General features: G+C 33.8%; 1 protein-coding gene across 3 annotated transcripts in view; it reads left to right on the top strand.

The window, feature by feature from the left end:
- The window catches only part of SAMSN1 (SAM domain, SH3 domain and nuclear localization signals 1), a 419,991-nt gene that overhangs the window by 376,250 nt on the left and 22,847 nt on the right, over nucleotides 1–20,894 (top strand). For all 3 annotated transcript variants that reach the window (XM_057501729.1, XM_036881471.2, XM_036881472.2), the window contains 2 exons: nucleotides 15,713–15,784; nucleotides 19,670–19,819. In XM_057501729.1, the coding sequence (XP_057357712.1) occupies nucleotides 15,713–15,784; nucleotides 19,670–19,819 (222 nt within the window). The remainder of the gene's footprint in view (nucleotides 1–15,712; nucleotides 15,785–19,669; nucleotides 19,820–20,894) is intronic.

Here is a 20,894-nt window from a genome sequence, read left to right on the forward strand (position 1 = left end):
TTTTTACCATATTTTAAAATCTAAAGTACATACTAAATGAGACACCATTAGTGTCACAGATGCTAATTTTCACTAGCAATGACTGAAGTGGCATTCTATCCCATTTGCATTTGATCCTAGCAATGATGAGAGGTGATGAGTTGATTATGAGCTGTTTTCACTGCACTGCCCGCTGTGCAAATTTATGCTCCCAGACAAGGATGACACATAGTTGTGGCATTAAGGGGCTTTCTTGATAGCTTTTCCTATCAGGACTGCCAAGATACATTTTAACTCTTATCTAACCAGGTATAAGAAAAGGAAAGAAGGATTTACATGCTTACTTTAGGCCAGGACTTGCACAAGGAGCTTATGGCATTATTTTTTCCTCTTATTTAGAGGAAAGGAAACAGTCCTGTTGTTGTGAAATATTTTGCCCAAGCTATCATAGCTAGTAAAAAAAAAAAAATGATTTGGGATTACATGTGACAGTTTTTCTTCCTCTAAATCTGTGGGTTTCCTCCCACCACCCTACTTCTTTTTGCTTCTTCATCTGGGGTATAATTTTCATACTTTAATTTAGATGAATTCAGTTGAATGTTTTGGCATATCAAACAAAATGATCCCACTTAAGGTTTATGCTATGCAATATACATATTATTTTATTTATTTATATATTTTCTTTTTCTTTTTAATCGAAGTATAGTTGACAATGTAAGATTTTAAATGCACCTTTCCCATTTAAAAAACAGTGGTATAAATAAATATTTACTTTTACTTTTCATTATTAGTCCCCTCCACACCTAAGAAAATCTCTCAAAAAGTTATCTGCATTTATATGTTTAGTTAGTATTTATGCCATGTTTGTTTTTCAAGAAATATTTAAAGTAAATGGTAATGCAAACCTAAAGCCAGGTTAGACAAGTCATGAGGTAAAAGAGTACAGACCATGCTGAAATGCATCAGAGAGCCCCCAAGGTTGAGGTGAGCACGGATCTAAGGAGGTGCTGCTCAGCGTGGTCCCACAGACTAGCAGCACTGGCCTTCCAGGACTTTGTTAGAAATGCGCCCCAGGCCTAGTACATCAGAATATATATGTAGTAAGGAGATAACCAGCAGTTCCCTGAGCATTTCAAGTTTGGAAATTATGTTCGTTTGGAAATTATGTTCATATTGATGGTTCCCAACTTAGGTTGCACGTTTGAATCACTGAAGATCTTGAAGAAATGCTAATTATTTGGTTCCATCTTCAAATATTCCGATTTAACTAATAAAAAAAAGTGCCTGAACATCAGGAAACTTTAAGGTTTCCCAATCAGGAGAAATTTTTTCTACTAATCTTGTCAAAAGACTAGTTCATTAATCCATTAAGCCATTCATTTATTCCTTCCTCAAGGCAGCAAATATCTACTGATTGCTTACTATGGATAATGCAGACCATATGTTAGGAATACAACAATACAGCAGTGAATAAAACATAGATCCCAGCCCTCGTAGAGTTTACATTTACTGGAAATGGTAGACAATGAATAAGATAAATATGTTAAATATATAGTATGTCAGGTAATGATAAGTGCCAAGGAGGGAAGGAACAACATGAAACAGAAGGGATCAGGGAAGACATGAAGAGGACATTTGGTAAAGGACCTGAAGGAAGCAAATTAGCTGGTTGTAAGGTGGGCTAAGGAAGCCGTACTCCGGGCAGAGGGAAGAGTGAGCCCTAAAGCCTGGAGGCGGAAGTGTCTCTAGTGAATCTGAGAAACAGTGGAGTAGAGTGCGGAAGGGGAAGAGCAGTCACTGAGGGCCGGATCACAGAGGGCCTTCTAGGTCACTACAAGGGTTTGTACTAGTATTGAAACAGTATGAAAAGAGAAAATTCTGTCTTTTGTGTTTCAAATACATTGAAGGGAGTGAGGGAGTAACCAGAGAGAAGAGACCAGATAGGAGGCCATTAGTAAGCAAGAGAGGGTGAGACAAATGGAGTAGCAGGGTGGATGTGGAGAAGATGCTGACGTTGGGATCTATTTGTACATATTGTAGCCATTCGAATATGTACAGGAAACTTATCATATGTGCTTGAAAGATGGTAAACAGAGGCTGCCACTGCCCTGCACTGTTCTTGCTTCCAGCCAGTATAAATGTAACAAGGAGAAAGGGCCTCATTCCTCCACTCACAGCCACTGGAAATTCATCCCAAAATTGATGTGCTATTTCGGAAAGGTTTCTGCCTCTTTCTTCAAAATAGCATTTTTCTATTGGACTTAATTTCCATCTCTAGGAAAATCAGAAAAGATGAATTAATAATTTGTTCATGTCACCAGGTTTAATTGTTTGGAAGAGTGAAATAATTTTAGCATTCCAAACTTTTCTCCAAACAAAGCACCAATTCATTTTAGTCTTCCCATTTTATAGAACATGAATCTATAATCAAATTTTATCACAAGCAAGTTGCAAAAAGGTTAGGGCCAAATAGATTGGCTATACTTGACAAAAACCCACAGGACCCAGACAGTAGACAAGTCCAGGAGACAAATGGCTGAGAGAAATGATGAAAAGTGTAACCTGCCTTTATTTGGGTATTTAGATACTATATCCTGCAGGAAGAGTATCAAGTCACTACCTTGACTACCATTGCACTGGATTGTTAAAATTCAATTTAATGAGACACTTATCTTTTTAATCTTTCTTTGCCTTGCTTTGGAGATAAATGGCTTCATTATCCCTGCAGACTGTGTCTTTTTAAATAATGGAACTATGTCCATACTCTATATATCTAAGTTTCCAAATTTAGAATTACAAAACTGATCCATTTCTCTTCCTTTCTAGTGTTCAGGATTTAGGTGAACTTCTGGAAACAAGACATTCATAATTAGCTTCTTAGGAGAGAATAAAAATGTCCTCCATTAAGAATTGATTAATAAGAATGGAAGAGGTTTTTAAGCTATCTCTGGTGGTAGATGAAGTGATTCTTCTATAGATAAACCCATTTGTCAACACAGCTGGCTATGTCCCCTTTCTCCCCTTATGTAAAGAGCTTTGAAGTTTGCACCTAGTCTGTATTAGTTTGCTAGGGCTGCCATAACAAAATATCACCTGCTGGATGGCATAAAAAACAGAACTCTATTGTCTCACAGTTCTGGAGGCTGGAAGTCTATGAACAAAGTGCCTGCAAGGTTAGTTGCCTCTGATGGTCACAAGGCAAGGGTTCCAGGTCTCTTTGCTTGACTTACAGATGGCTGTCCTTTGCTGCCTCTTCCCTTGGTTGTTCCTCTGTCCATGAACACCCCTGGTGCCTTTCTTTGTGTATCCAAATCTCATCTTCTTATAAGGACATCAGTAGGACTGGATTAGGGCATACCCTACCAACTTCATTTTAACTTAATTACCTCTTTAAAGGCCTTGTTTCCAAATAGTCACATTCTGAGGTACTAGGGGTAAGGTCTTGAACATATGAACTTGGGGGAACGAAGTTCAGCATATAACATAGACCATGAGAATTTGATTTTCAGCTGCTTCCTTCTTTCCAGTTACCCTGGATGTCTCTCCATTTCCAGCTGAGCAGTACCATCATTCAGCCAGCCCCACATCTGACTCACTGCAGGGGCTTTGTTTTACCTACATGCTCCCACCTTTTTCTTTTTTCTTTCCTTCCTCCCACCCAAACTGATCTCTGCTACCTCCTACTAGGCCTCTATTAAGAATCGTTTGAAAACTAGTTATCTGTTCTACCCACTTGACAAGAGGCTTTCTGGTTGCATATTAAAATCATCTGGGGCACTTCACATAAATTCCTATGCCTGGGTCCCTCAACCATATATTCTGGTTTGGTTGATCTAGTGAGGCTACTTGTTCCTGATGCTCTGACCACTCTCATGCTCTTCTGTCTGTTCTTCCCTTAGCTTAGAATGCCTTTCCCCATTTTTTTCTAACATATTAACTCATATCTATCTTCTCATATTTAGCTGGATTATCACTCCCTCAAGAAATCTCCCCAGTTAGCCCAAGGCAATGTGTCAGGGAACTGGCAGAGAAGTAGGGAACATGAGCTAAAATCATACAGACCTTAGTTGGGTTTGAGGTTCTATTTTGTCATTTCCTAAACAGAGGACATTGAACATTTTATTAAACCTCTTTTGAGTCTCAGTGTGCTTAATTGAAGAAGGCGTGTATCAGAGTATGCACAAGGATTGATGTGAGAATTGAGTTACTTATTGGATGTAAATTTCCTAGTACATAGTACCTGTTTCACTAAAAATCTCTCCATCTGTTTTCACAGAGCTTGTTCCATACCTCAACTGTTTCTCTTACCACGGTTTAGTTCAATATGTCCTCCCAACTAGAATCACCATCAAGAACGGGATATGTCGTATTCGTATCCCATATCCCTGGAAGAAGTAGTTCATATTGAACTCAGTCTGTCTGACTTTCAGACTCCATATACCTTCTATTACACTTTAGCTACCACGGAGAACATTTATAATATAGAACATAATTGTGATTTCTCAATGTATGTACAATGAGTGTGGAATGACTAATGGATAACATTAGTCATTTAAAGAAGTAATCTACTCCAGGACATAGTTTATAAATGGGTCAGTTGATAAAGATCTGGGGAACACCCACATAAAACAAGGTAATCATTCTTAGAATCAGAATGTAATGAAGCAAAACATTATCAAGCATAATAATCTACCTTAAGGGGGAAAAAAGCATTAGCAAAAGGGATCACTTTACAGGGAACCTAGAAAGAGTAAGAGTAGAAATTTGCTGCCATGTCTGCAGAACCAACAGATTGGCTGAAGCAAATATTCCATTTGGCTCAGCAGACTTGCTCTCTGAAGTGAGATGTACTTCAGGCTATTATAACTTAATGTCCCTGGCCCTTTATACTACCTAATTCACTTTACTGGGACTCTGGTACACAAACCAAACTTCTAACAATGATCCTGCATCCCACACAGTGTTTCCACCAGGGGGGGAATTTAAAGAGTCAACAATTCATTCTTGTTGGCAGTTGGATTTCTCATACCTAATCTGTACTTGGTATTGCCTTTTTTGGTATCTTACCTGTTTTTTAAGTCAGTCCCTCTGAGATTGTTTATTTCTGCAAGCTTGAAAAACAAAAGTCCCTATACATAATGAAATGAATGCCTGACATTGGCCAAGGAGGCGGCTTCCTAGAAGAATGGGCCTGAGTTCTCAACTGCACCACATTTCCTCTTCACACGTAAAATGAAAGCACCTAAGTAATGAAGTTTCCTTTCTGTATTTTTCAAAATATTTTAGTAATTTAAATTCCTGGAGTAAGAACAAGGCAGATTTACCTTGTACCAAATTCTATTTTATAATGCATAGTGATATGACATTAGTCTGGATATTTGGTTAAATATTTCCTGAATATTTCACACAGTTACAGATACACAACTTTGTTTTTTTAAATAAAATAAGTACTTAAATATATATATATATTGTAATGCTTATGGGCATATATTCTTTTTTTTATGGTCATTACACTATCATATTTTCTAAAGTCATTCTACAAATTTCAAATTAATTTAAGATTATGAATCACTACAATTATCAATTTTAAGGCAGCATTGCTAGTTAAAACAAATATTTATGATTTTAAAAAGAAAATCCCTTCAAAGACAGTCGACAGTTATCAAACACTATATTGTAAGTTTAGGAATTATCATAAACTGAGTTCATTTCTACCGCTACCGTTACAGTTCAGCATCACTATTAACCCCTCAATATAAAATATTGATAGAGCCAGATCCAAATTTGCTGAAAGGAAAATGTAATGAGGAAGTTCTAGAACCCAAATATCTTAGCATGAGCTTACTACTATTTTTTTCCAACCATTCCTTCCCTGTTTGGGATTACATACTGTATATTTGCCCCACATAAACATGTCTGTTCTTACTAGGAAAAAAAACCTTTAAATTCCTAAGCATAGTGGCAGCGGGTGCTGCCTAAGATGGGAATGTTTATAAGCTTTATGATATTAACTGCAGCACTCAACCTCAGGTGGCATAAAGCATGCAAAAAAGAACTTTCTGTCAGTTTTATTATTTCTAAAAAGGTTCCCCTTGAAGCAGAAGAGTGACCTTGCTCTGCTGAGCTGACATATGCCACTGGATTAATGGTCGAGCTCTGCTGGAGGGAAGCTCACGGAAACATTGCAGCTCCCGAAGCGGGGCTGGCGGTGACCATTAATCAGGGGGACCAAAATCATGCATCACGCACACTCATTTAAAAGTAGTAAAAATGACTTAAAAAAAAACTTTGTGAGAATTAGCTTATTGTTTGTCATCACTTGTGTTCAAGGAGATCACTGCATGACTAAAATATCCCTTGGGGAGACCTGTAGGAAAGGTTATTATGTCCCAAGAAGCCAAGGGAATGCAGAGGACATTTAAGACTAATGGAGGTAACAGGGGTTTTCGGTTCTAGAGAATTTGATGGAAAAGATTATTAGATGGATTCTATGTTCCTGAGTTAATTTTCGTTCCTTTATTTAATCATGATCTTAACACAATGGGTACTTTGAATGTTTGCCTTTTTGTGATTATTTTATATTTAAAACAGGAGTAACTGGGTGTAGTGGTATAAATATTTGACTGGTAAACCTGTTAGGAAATTGTTCAGGAACCTAAGGTTTGAGTCAACATATTTAACTATTAAATAGGCTATGAAGTATCTTAATGGGCTTTAACTTATTGTACATTCTTCAACCATGTGTTAACCAATGAAATATTTTCAAGATTTTCTCTAATTATTAAAATTAAAAAAGGCAAGAATGTTTAGTTTAATGTAGCTGACTCTTGCTTTTTTCAAATCCCTTTGATGATAAAATTGAATAGACAAAATTTCTTTTATATATTTAATTGTTTTTTAGATTAATGATACTACACATAATGTATATAATATAATTTCATTAATAGGTAGAACAAATAGAAGAATCATTAAATAAGAAAACCAGAATATTTAATACTGAAGATTATGGTCAATGTAATAAAAGCTATTGTGATTAGCACTTGAAAGTTATTCTCCTAAATAACTGTTGCACTCTTTTGCCTTGATATTCAATATTATCTTCTTTTGAAAGCCATATCCTGCACAGAAAATTATTTAATTATTATAAATAACTGCACAGTTATTTATTTGCTTTTTAAGTCTAGTTATAGATTAAAATAGTTGATAATTAAGTGACCACAGTTAAACATTATTTAATATTTGGTTGTAAGCAGAAAATAATCTAATATGAACACAAAAGAAAGTTAATTTCCAAAGTTATGGGAGTATAATACATATTTGGTAACTGGAAATTTGAATCATCCACCCTTGGTGCCACCTTCTCTCTTTTAAAGTACCTAGAAAACAAAATTTCTAATGAGAAATTTGCTCATGGGAAGTTATTTATCTTAGGGTGAAAATGGTAAATGCATGAAACATGTCATCTATGATTCCTCATTTCTCTCCCCACCATCTTCCCTAAGTCATATACTACCTTCTATAACAACAGTGGACATAGTTATCATGACTTAAAATTTAATTAAGCCTGAACATGGCTTCTCAACCCAGCTTTCTATGAAGTTTTTAACAAACTCCCTTGGTTTTTAAGCAATCACCATTTTTTAATTGGGTGATTTCTAAAGAGTTTATCAGTCAATAACTGGTTATCTCTTAGGGTAAATAATTTTTTAAGATAACTAAGCAAATTCAAAGTATTGATTTCAGCTAATTTCACTTCTAAAATCTGTAATCATTTTAGTGTGCCTTACTTTAGACTGACTCGAAATAATATAGATATAGACATATGAACACAAATTGCATTTCATATATTATGTAGTCAGTACAAATAAGTATTTATCAGTGGATGAATATAATTTCTAAGCTGACATTTATTATACATTATGAAGTTCATTTATTTGCATATAAATATAATTTGCTTTTAAGAACTGCTTCCATATTTGTATACCATTCATTTGAATATGGCTCTATTTAGCTCCTATGGGTTGAAGTCATTTGGTTGATGGCACCAAGAGAGTTACAAGTTTTTCCAGGGTAGATTCTTGTCTTATTCATACAAACAGCCTAATCCCAAGTACAGTGTTTAGCCACAGAAGCCATTTAGTATATTTATGTTGGACTGCATAATGCAGAATATCATGGTCTTTAAACATCCACAAACCATTTTCCTTGCCGATAATGTGATTAACTTATAATTTGCTTTTTGTGTAACTGTGAAATATATGATTTTGGGGCATATAACTTGAAGAGTAATGTGAGGATTTTCTTCTGCTGCAGTTTTCTCAAGACTCACAATTGTAGGGTTTTTCCCCATAGGTACCATGGCACTTAAGAGCAGGAGCAATCAATGTGTGGCAAAATGGTGAAGCATCAGCAAGTGATCTCATAGGGAATGTAAAACTTGATCCTGCCCTTGAAGAATGGGCTGGATTTGAGAAGGTGGAAGAAAAGAGGAAGGGCATTCTTTGAAAAACAAACAAACAAACAGCATAAGCAACAACTTAGAGACAAGTGTATTGATACTGGTCAGCAAGAAGTGTCAGAAATTCTGCTTGATCCTATTCACTACCACTGCCTCATACCATGGGGCACTGAATGTGCAAAGAGCTTGGGTTTTACTTCGCTGACTAAGGAAGAAGTGAAACTCTGTACCTCAGTTTTCCTCATCTGTAAACTGGAGAAATCAATACCTAGCTCAGAGAGGAACTGTGTTTCTTTAATGAAATAATTATAGATAAATTACTTGGCATGGTGCAAACTCTCAGTTACCATCATAGCAATGTAGTGCAAGATTTACATTTTGAGAAGAATGAAAATATGAGAAGTGGTATTTTAGGAAAATTAGTCTAATGGTGCGAGCTTAGATGATTAGACAGGCAAAAGTTTGGGAACTAAGTTGCTGAAAGTTAGTGCATGGGCTGAGGAATGGGATTATAAACAACTATTTGAGAAGCAGTAATGAAAATAAATGCCTACAACAAAAATTTGGAGTAAGGACTGAGCAGATGTGGAGGCTGAAAAACTGTGTGTGTCTGTCTGTGTATGTGTGTGGTATATTACATTTTGCACTGTGTTCAAACTCCCCAAAGTGAGTAAATACAGGTTTCCAACAGTGCAGGTGGAGAGTTCAAAGGCAGGACCAGAACAGATCCTCAGGGGCAACAGGACATAAGTAAAGAGAGCTTTTTGCTGGCACATCTGCTTTCCAGCGTAAAGGCAGGAAGAAAAGCTACAAGGGCTAGAGCATATGTGGGCTCTAGAGTGGGTCCCCTGGAGAAATTCTTGAAGATTTCAAGGAAGCAGTGGTATAATGAAGCAATTCCAGGAGGATCAAGAGCAACCATTTAGTGTAATTATTTACAGTTTTAGTAGTTAGAGAAAGAGAAAGAAATGAAATAGTAACATAGGAGTGAGTGAGTGAAGCAGACGTTTTACAGTAAAGAAAAGCTGAGCAGTTCGGGAGAGCCTAATCATGACCGTATTTTAAAAAGCTTTTCCTCCCCTTTTTTATTCTTATATGACTTTGTAAGAATGGTGATATCAAGTGACTAAATTTTTTCCATATTATACTTTTACCTGAAAAAAATATATTTAAGACATACCAATATTATTTTAAGAACCCCTTTCAATATCTTAAATTTCTATTTAACTTCTAAAACTGCAGCATGACTTACTCTGTGGATGCATGTAAATCTTGATAAATGGTAATAAATCATGTAGAGATGTAGTTGAGGATTTTAAATATTTAAGTCTTTTTTACTCATAAAAGTTGTTTTGTTACATTAAATAGGCTGATATGAATAACTACTTTTTCAGGTTATGATCATACTTCTTTGATTTTTGAAGTTCTGGTTTCTTTCCTTTGAGTAATTTACTTGAGGCAGTTTCAATTTTCAGAAAACTTCTCTAGTGGCACATAAACTTCTGAAAGGGAAGCTTTAGCATGGAAAATTTGACACTTTAAAACACCACAGTGGAGAATCAGCACTTCCTTTAGAAATTTTGCTCTTAATGGAAAAGATACTGAACCAGAGGAATCAAGTAGATTAACTTTTGTTCTAAGAGTCTAGATATGCATTAAAAATACTTAGAGCAATGACATATATTTGGGCATTGCATTGCCTTTATGCAAGGTAAAACGTTAGTGTTAACGTTAGTGTTTCATGCACTGGTTGTCTTTTAGTTTTCACCCTCCTAACACCCCACACAACAGTCTCCCATTGACACCACATGATAGTGTAAACACTGAGGCAATCCTAACAGATTATTTTAAGTGAGTTAAATTTGTTTTACACTCTTCAAGAGTTCAGCACCTGAATTAGTTAGAACAATTAAATCCTCAGATGACTTTGGATAAAGGCTGACAAGTTTATTGAGTTTTAGAATGCTTATTCTAGAATATTCATGCAAGTGCATAACAAAGAGAATTCTGATCTTCAGTAGCATATTACTAACCAATGTTCTGTGTGCAATATTTAGAAGTTGTGAGAACTCATTGGCAGGGTATGTGTAATTTTTAATTTGCCAGTATATTTTGAAATACTGCGGATGTCTGACTCACATATGCAAATTTTTTCTTTGAAATAGACTGTGAAACTTTTCCACCAGTGCCTTACCCAAATATTAAGTCATGTTGGAGATAAGATTTTATTTGAAGACCTCAAAATTTCATGGGTGGTTAAGAAATGAAAATAAGGGTCAAGTTCTTTTAGTTTTGGTCAAAAGGTTGATTTACATTTCAAAAAGGAGACCCCCTTAATTCTCCTTCAAGTTGATAAATTTAGGCTGGTCATTGTTTTCAGAAACCTATTCAGTTCCATTCCTCCTATCAAGCTAACGGTCCACACTTTCTAGCCTGCTCAGATAGCAAGTTTCTTTGAAAACAGAAGACAGATAAAAACTTTGTAATAGTTTGACATAGTGGAGAGTTCATCAAGATGCAGAATTGAAAACAGGAATGTTTTTTTTTTGCAAGTTCTAGTTCCTGTAACAGTTTCCTCATTGAGAAGGAGTCGATTATTTCCAAGAACACTGGCAGCTTTATATAATGAAATGACATTCTGTAATAATAAGAATTGTTATACTAAAGAAGAATTGTGACTAATAAAAAAATGTCCTCTAAAGTTCTTTTATATTATTCATTGTTTTGTGTAAGGACACCCATACACAACTGTATTCAGACACTCCAAATGACGCTTGTTCAGCACTGTTTTTTTGTGTGCTGTGTGGAAAAGGTAATCTGTGCCATGTACTTGTAGATAGACTTCAGAAGCAGTTCAGCAACATGCGTCTATATCAGAAGGTTAGTTGTCTTAAGATAAATTTCTGAAGTAAAGCTTTATTTTCTCCTTAGATATGTCTGTTCTTTCAAACAACTATGACCTAAGCAATATTAATGATATTATTATTGATTCCTTAGAAAATTATGTGACCATTAATTCTTTTTAAAAGACCAATTTTAGAGCAGTTTTAGGTGCATAGAAAAACTGAGAGGAAGGTACAGACTTTGCCCCTATGACCTCTGCTCCCACAAATCATTAACTCTTTGTAAATTATTTTTAGCTATTAAAGAGGTACACGGCTTTTTTTTAACCCAGTATTTTATTGTGGAAAATTTTAAGGGAACATAAAAATAGAGTAGCACAATCTACCCCACATATCCATCATTCAGCTTATCATCAAATAATGGCCAGTCATGCTTCTTTATTGCCCACACCCTTGCTGCCCCTCACTAGATTATTTTGAATTACCAAAAAAAATAATAACAGTCTTCCCTAAATATCATCAAATAAGTAGTTACTTTAAAAATTTCCTAGTTGTCTTCTGGATGATTTGTTACAGTGGATTATTTGATCTACATCTAAAGAAGATCATAGATTGTATTTGGTGTGCACTCTTTAGATTCTTAATCTATATTTTCCCTCTCCTCTTTTATTTCTTTCCATTGATTAGTTGAAGAAACCAGGTTATTTGTCCTGTAGATTTTCCATCTGTCTAGATTTTTCTGATTGCATCCTCTTGGAACATGTCATGTAACACTTCTCTGTCTCTGTATTTCCTATAATCTGGTAGGTAGATACAGAAGTTTGGTGTGATTGCTTTTTTTTTAAAGAATATTTCATTGATGGCATTAGGCACTGTCATTATGAAGTACATATTCTGGTTCTTTTTGTAACTTTAGTAGCCATTGATCATCATTGCCTAGATGCACTACTGCATTAGGAGTTTACTAATTGGTGATCTTGTAATTGAATCATTCTTAACTGATTAGCTAGAATACACAACACACATATATAAAGAAAGAAATTTTCCCTATTTATTTACTCTGAAATATATTTCACAAAGAAGGGTAGATTAGATGTTTGTCTTTCCCTTTACTTGCCAGTTTTCATAATGTTTTCAAAGGTGACCACTCAATTTTTTCTTTTTAGTATCATCATGAACTCATGAATTTTGATATATTATATGTATTTCAATATAGTTCAGTTATTCTTGTTGATACTAAAATTATGCCATATTTGGATATAATCTTACCCAGTGAGAGTTTTCTCAACTTGGCCCCTGTGTCATTTTGACATGGCCCCAAGAGTTTTTGAAAGCTTATGTGCTTTATAGTATGACAAGAGGAGAATTTTGACTCATAAATTTTTACTATACATGTCATTAGTATCATTACTTACTTCAATTGCTACCCAATGTTGACATGATACCAATATTATTAATAACAATGTGATTACTGAAAACAGATTAAAATTTAATTTGACATGATTTTTTGTCCTTTGAACAAATTACTGTTTTTTAAAATCACTGACAAGTTCTCTAAGCTAACAATTCAATATGAAATTAAATTCATTTGTTTCACTTTTATTTGGAAATTTAGAGATTGTTTTTATTTTTATTTAATTTTGTTTATAACTATGGAAACAGTTACATAGTGTTAAAGTCAAATCTACAAAACATGATATATTCAGAAAAGTCTATTTTCTCTCCTTTCCTTTTCACTTTATTTTGCCATATTCCTCTAAGAAGGAATATATATATATTTGCCTGTATTAAACACACAGATATATTTACATCTGTAGATAAGTGGTATCCTACTATGTACATTTTTCTCTACTTGACTTGACTTTTTTTACTTATACTATGTCCTGCAAATAATTCCATAGTAGTATAAAGAGATATATTAAAATTTTTTACAGCAGCTCACAGTTCCATTGCTTGGATTTACCAGATATTATTCAATCAATCCCCCTCTTGATGAAGAATAGAGTTCACATCTTTTTTATAATATAAAGTTTTTACAATAAATATGGATGTGTAAATCAATTTATATCCAAGTGTATCCCTGGTAGAGATCCCTAGAAATGAAACTGCTGGGTCAAAGGGAAAATACATACTCAATTTTGCTAATTTTGGCAAATTACCCTCTACCAGTGCTGTGCCATTATACAAAAATATATCTAACTGCACAAGGAAAGACGGTATATGTGTATATATATATGTTCTCATTTATAAAGGTCTGTTTTCTAAGAAGCCAACTTGCTTCCACATGATTCACCTTTACATTAGAAACTTAACAGGAGTAGAAACAATAAATATGTTCATTGTGCCTACCTCACAGTAGACATTAACACTTTTTCATTATAAGCTGTAACCGAGACATTATAAAACCATCTCAGAAAGTCACTAATGTTTGGACTAGAGAATAATGAAATTTTTTAAATGTCATTTAAATACTTAGATTTCCTTCTTAAGTGAGTCTCAGCATGAATTGACATTATACTCCTTTGGCTTAAAGCTGTTGAGTGATTCTCAGTGAGATGATGGACAAAACCCAAAGTAATAGTCCTGAAAACTTAAACCACTACTCCTAAATCTGCTTCCCTTTATTGATATAATGAGGGGAGAATTAATTTCATAAGGTGGTGACTGACTATTGATTACTTAATGGCAGAAGATAGTGTAGAGAAATGCTGAAGTGAGCCTATTCTGTGCCCTCCTGGGCAAAATGACCCCTATTACCCAGTGGTAGAAATCGTGCTGTAACCCTAATTAATATGTAATAGGAAGAGCGAAGGCTTGATGTAGGTTAAAAAACTGCACTCGGCATAGGCTCCAATAGGCCATGAGATGTTTCAAGTATGTAAAAGGGAAACAGATTTCCCTGTATTCAGACTGTTTATAAGCAGGACTGGGCAACCTCGTGGCAACGCCTACTAGGCAAGTTAAAGTGATTAATAGTCTGAGAAGTCACTCTAGGTTAGTAAGCTCTGCCTGAGAAGACTGAATTTCCATGAGATATGGTTCTCAATTTTAGCCCTTTTCTTTCCCTCCTCTTGCCACAAGCTGAAGGACTTGTTCAGCAGGTGTGGCAAGTCAGCAAAAGGCGTTAATTGTGTCTAACACAGCAGTCATCCTTGGGGTGATATTCTGTATCACACTGTCTATCAAGCTATCCCCTTGTCACATGTCAGGTTTTTTTATTTCAGCTCATTTAAAAAGGAAACAAAGAGTTTTAAAGATAGCTGGTGGGGAGACATGAGCATAAGAGTGCTTATAAGAACGAAGAGCCTTTTAAGCTGACTTGAACAAAAATGGGCTATGACTTCTGAAAGAACAACCCGAGGTTGTATAGATTACTGACTCCCATTATTAACTTTTCAAATTACCAGGTTATTTTTCAGTACCACCAGCTTATTTTGAAAAATATTATAAGCTTGAAATGAGATAAAGTACTTAAGATGGAGCATATTGTTGGGATTTATGGGTACATAAAGGGCATAATATTGGATATGCGCCATTCCAAACAATGCATAAAATTAGATAGGAAATATCAAGTTTTGATTCAGTGACTTCAAAGATTTTTTTAAATGTTTTTAGTAGAATAATTTACTTTGTAACATATTAGTTATTGTTTATAATTACCTGTCTATAAAGAGATACATATGAATAAAAATTTAGCTTTCTGGCAAAACGTATCCAAGGGAACACATCTTCTTTTAACATATTGAGCCTTTTCTCAAAACCCAGAGTGAATGAAATTGACCCAGAGGTCTCATTGTAATTCCACGTTAAATGTGGAAACATTCAGTTTTACTCCCAAGCTTAGACTCTGCATGCCTAAATGCTGCTTCGATTTATTAATAGATCTATGTGTATACCTTCTCTTTCTGACATTGAGTACAGAGTGACAAATGATCAAGTTAGTAATGAGAAATGCATTTGTGTTCATTTTTGGTTTTTTGACAATATGATCTTCCTGAGGCAAATAGTAGATCTACTCAAATGCTTTTTTTGTTTTGTTGTTATTTGTTTATTAGTTTGTTGGTTAATAAAACATGACATTCCCTCATGGAAATAAGTTTGTGGTTAGGTCATTCCAAGAAGGTTCAGTTTAGAATTCATAGATTCTTCAGCTGCCATTCCCAAAAGCAAAAGTAACACCATAAATTTAAAATAATTTAATAGACTTTCTTAACACTATAACATAAAACATATGAAGACATTTTAACAACTATAAATATTATAATGTGAATACCAGTTATACCTTCAGGGCCATTAGATATTCCAAAGAAGTTTTTTAATCCTATATCTGCAAGAGACTGATGCTTATTGAACCATAATCTAATAAACTTAGCTTTACCAATAGAAGTTACAAATCCTAAATTTCCATTCCTTTTCCTTTCCTATTTTACAGCGCAGCAGCAGTTTTGGGAATTTTGATCGCTTTCGGAATAATTCCTTATTAAAAGCAGATGATTCAACTGAGGTTAGTATTTCATTCTGTTTTTATGAATGTTATGCAAATATATTATGAAAAATTATGAAGCCAATATCACTTTTGCAAAGTGATTCAAGTAAGAAAAATACGTATATTTAGAAATCATAGTCCTGCATATACTTTTGTGATAGGTGAACAAACAGTTATTTAGTATCCAGTACCAAGCTGGACATTAAAAGTAAAAAAGCTACCTAAGAAGCCTAACAAAGTTTTGGAACAGGAAGAACATAAGCGTAAGAAAAGAGTTACAATTTAAAGTTGACACAGGCAATCCCAAATTTTCTAAGCATTTCCACCATAAACAATATATATGTTAAATTTTATGGAAGCTGTAATTACTTTAATTTAGGTGATAATTAAATGGCTTAATAGTAAATTTGTTAATGAGGGCAAATGGCTGCTGAATTGCACTCTCACACTTCCACCACATGCACTGAAATGTCTCATAGGCAACCGTCACATACACATGTGCAGACCATGAAGACTTTAAAGGAAGCTTAAGAAAAGCTCCCAATAAAATTAAGTTTACATACTAAAAATAATGATAATAACAATATCTGCATTTTATTGAGCACTTATGATGTAAGTTCAAGGCTAAACACTTTACCTACCTATAATGTAGGAATTATTAGTATTCCTATTTTACTGATGAAGAAATATGTTTCATTGAGTAAAATAACTTTCAGTAAATAAATGACGAAGGCAGAACTCAGCGTCTTGTCTGACTCCAGCGTTTGCCATTCAGTTATACTGACTCATAAACTATGAGCCTTCTTACTTCCTGAAGCCTAGAGTTAGAGGGAGAGACAGATCTTTACAAAGCGACAACTGTAAATAAGTGATTAATGAAAGGCATAACAACTAATAAAATAGTAGAGAGGAGGGATATATATTGAGAAAATTAAAAATATGTATTTATCATTAAACCTAATTCAGTGACCCTGCATGGGATACATTTGTTTTAAATCAATAGGTTTTAGATTTTATGTACTTCTTATTCATTCTAGTTAGTATATCTTTAGTTCTTTATAAAGAATTTTCCCCTTATCATATTTAATTTCTCCAGATACTTTTCAGATTCCCATATTTATCTATCTATAATATTTTTAAAATTTTTTATTTCAATAATGGATATTCTGGACAAAAGAAATGGAAATAAAATGACATTATTACTTTATAAATAACTCCACTAACACATATACACATTTGTGTATAATATATCCCCTTTTATACATATGTACAAATTATGCATATATACATATTTTTCCCTTTTTATCCATCTATATATTTATATACAAGTGCTTATGGATAAACATATATAGCTATATAGTCTTTCTACACCTACATAATTTTCAATAATAAGATGTAATATGTATAAAGTGACAAGTCCTATTTAATTTTATCATCTTCCATAAACTTTTGAATTTCCATAATCATACATAGATATATTCTATTGTTATTTAGTTTATAATTTGAAAGTTAAACTAAAACTAGCTCAGGCTCATTCAGGTTCATTGATTAGTAATGGTGGCTTAGTAATCTATGAAAGAATTTAGTGAAGCTGATAAAGTAACTTACAAATTTTCAGCAATCAACATTCATTTATTCAATAAATATTTATTGAATACCTACTGTATGACAGGATTTCCATTAGGCACACAGAAATTATCGTGAGAACTGATGAAAATTCTTACTTCATGAAGCTAGAGTTAGAGGGAGAGACAGATCTTTAAAAGGCAACAACATTCATAAATATCTAAATGCAATTGTGATTTTGGCTATGAAAGACAGTACAGAAAAACGTTATAATTAAAAATATGTTGAGGTAGTTTCTTTGAAGCTTCTTTAAAGAATGATAGAAAAACCTGAAATTAAAAATATTTGTGGTACTTTTTTGAAGCTAGACAATGGTGAGTTAACATAGGTAGTAATAAAATAATACACTGTCTTATTTATTTTAGTTTTTAATTTTACAATGAAGATAGAGAAGATTTAAGAGGTTTAAAAGAGAGAAGAAAAAGACAACTCTAAAATGTTTAAGTGTTTCCGAATTATAATTTATTCAGAGCTTTGAATTAAAAAAATCTTTGCCTTTATAACCTTGAATGTAGAAATTAATAAAGAGCAATGAGGGTTTAAATTGGCTGTCTATTCATATTTATCAAAGGCAATTTGAGGTAAGATATGAAGCAAAACATAATATTGATTAATAATGATGTTAGCTATGTGGTTAAACCTTCGTATTAAAATATTCAAGTTCACTAAAGAGAAGTTTCCTATGATTTTTTTACATTCAGGTAATGACTGGCTTTCCACCTAACAGGAAAGGGGGGCAGTGCTAGATTAGAATACCTGTAAGGGTCCTATCTTACCAAGTCTGAGATATTAAGGATGTGCAACTCAAATAGGTCCTTCAAGAAAAATAATCACTCCAAAGTTCTGCATGAGAAACTTCACTTATTCAGAAAATATTGAGGCTCAGTTATGTTCCTGGAAGTATTCTAGACCCTCAGAGTAAATCAAAAAGATAAAATCTCTATTCTCATGGAACATACATCTTAGTGGAAGAAGCAAGCAATAATCAAATGAACAAATACATTATCAGGCAATGTTGAGTGCTTAGAAGAAGAATAAATCAAGGTAAACTTCCAGAGTATATGGACAAGTGTGGGCTGTATTAAGTAGTATGATCAACCAGAAAATTTCTCTCCTACTACTTGGCATGTGAGTAGAAACCTGGGTGAATGAAGGAAGACATTTGTAGATATCTAGTGGAAGCCAATGGCAAAAGCAAGTACAAACCTTGATAAGAACATGAAGTAGAAACAGCAAGGGGGCTAGCATGGCAATACTAAATTATAGTTGTATTCAAACTTTAGCAAGTATCAGATTCGCTTGAAGAGTGTGTGTGAAACACATGTTGTCCCCAGGTGATGGAGATGCAGCAATCTTGGGCCACATTTTGAGAACCACTGCTATAGTGGACAAGGGAAATCTAAGTAGTAGCTAGTGGGGAGGTAAGGAGTATATTTTATTTCACATACACTCTATGTAATGTAATATGTATTACATTATAATATATTATAGTATGTCACATTATTTTATGTTATGTTACAGAACCTTGTGAACAAAGTTTTATTCTGAGACCAGAAGTCATTGGTTTAACAAGATTTCTTAATAAACACAAGGCAGAAGCAGTCCAAATAAAAAATTTGGTTAGTATAGTGTGTGAATTACATGAGGATTTCTGTACTAATGGCTGGACCAGTTCATATTTACTACTGCTTGAGAATGTAGGAAATGTACATGTATACTCACCTGCAAGATGAAAAAAAAACACAGTATCTTGGTGGGTTTAATAACCTCCAAAATTTCTTTAAAAATAACCATGACCATTTCAGTTTCTTTAAGAAGTAAGAGGGTATCTTAATGCCTATTCAGCATGATAGGTTCCACAATCTTTCTAAAGCCTCCAATAAATTATCTCTCATCTACGTAGACATAATCACTCATTATGCCTGGCATTTAATTCTACCTTGTCCATCTTAAAAATGGGAAGGACTAAAGTGGTTCTACTATTCAGCTATAGTATAACTCTACAGTTAACAGAACAGCTAAACTTCTCTAAAATATTTCAGATGTGAAGTGCAGGTCCTTCACCATCACCAGTTTTACCTTCTGAGCTTGTAACACATGTAAGCAAGTCTTGACAACTTTAAAAGTATGTATTATGAACAAATTCCTTGGAATATTGGAGACTGCTGCACAGAAAAATTTTGAGTCCAGAAATTTGGAATATTTTCTCCAACAATGTTTCAGATTGGTACTTTTTGTTGCTTCATAATTTTGTCTTTTGTAAACAATTCCAACTAGGTATGTGAAGGGGAGCCCATAAATGAAAGTGGAGAACAAAATAAAACTTCAAATAATGGAGGAAGTTTGGGGAAAAAAGTGAGAGCTATTTCCTGGACAATGAAGAAAAAAGTGGGTAAAAAGTACATCAAAGCACTTTCTGAAGAAAAAGTAAGTGCACTCTGTAAATCATTTGTATTTTTCTATTAAGCTTTTCTTATAATATCCAACAATTTCTTCTAAACAAAAATGTCCTTTATGGAGAACTTCAACATCTAGTCTTCCCTCCAATAACTGTGCCCAGAAGTTGGGTGGAATAAAGTTTTATTACTATTTTAATAGAGGAAACTGAGGCTCAGAAAGATCACAAATGTAGTATGTGAAGAACAATATGCCATTTGTATTGTAGCAAACATCAATACTTTGTCATTTTACATGGCCAAATAATATTTCATTTTATAGGTAAACCACATTTTATAGTCCTTCCTCTCAGTTGATGGACATGTGGATTGTTTCCACTTTGTTCAAACCTACTATAAATAATGTTGTTATGAATATTTATATGCAAGTTTTTGTGTGGAAATATTCTTTCCTTTCTCTTGGATATATGGTAAATTTGTCTGATATTTTGGGAAATAAGCAAATTGCTTCCTAAAGCAGTTGCATCATTTTGCATTCCTACTAGCAACATCTGATGGTTCCAGTTTCTCCACATTGGTCGACATTTGTTATTGCCTGTCTTTTTGATGATAGACATCCTAATGGGTGTGAAGTGGAATCTCAGTGTGGTTTTGATTTGCATTTCCCTGATGATTAATGATGTTGAGAATCTTTTCATGTGCTTATTAACATTTATATATTTTCTTTAGAAAAATGTTTATCCAAATCTTTTGCCTACTTTGTAATTGGGTTATTTGGCTTTTTATTATTAACTTTTAAGCTTTTAAAAATATATATTCTGGATACAGGTCTCTTATTAGATATATGATTTGCCATATGATATATTTTCTTGCATTCTGTGGATTGTATTCTCACTTTCTTGATAGTATCATTTGTAGCACAAATGTTTATAATTCTAATGTAGTCCAATTTATCTATTTTCTTTTCCATCACTTCTGCTTTTAGTATCATATCTAAGAAACATTGCTCAACTTCAAGTTACAAAGGTTTACTTTTTTGTTTTCTTCTAAGAATTTATATATGCAGCTCTTAAACTTTGGTGTATGATCCATTAATTTTTTCTATA

Source organism: Manis pentadactyla, chromosome 1 (assembly GCF_030020395.1).
Source record: "Manis pentadactyla isolate mManPen7 chromosome 1, mManPen7.hap1, whole genome shotgun sequence".
Classification (NCBI taxonomy): Eukaryota; Metazoa; Chordata; class Mammalia; order Pholidota; family Manidae; genus Manis; species Manis pentadactyla.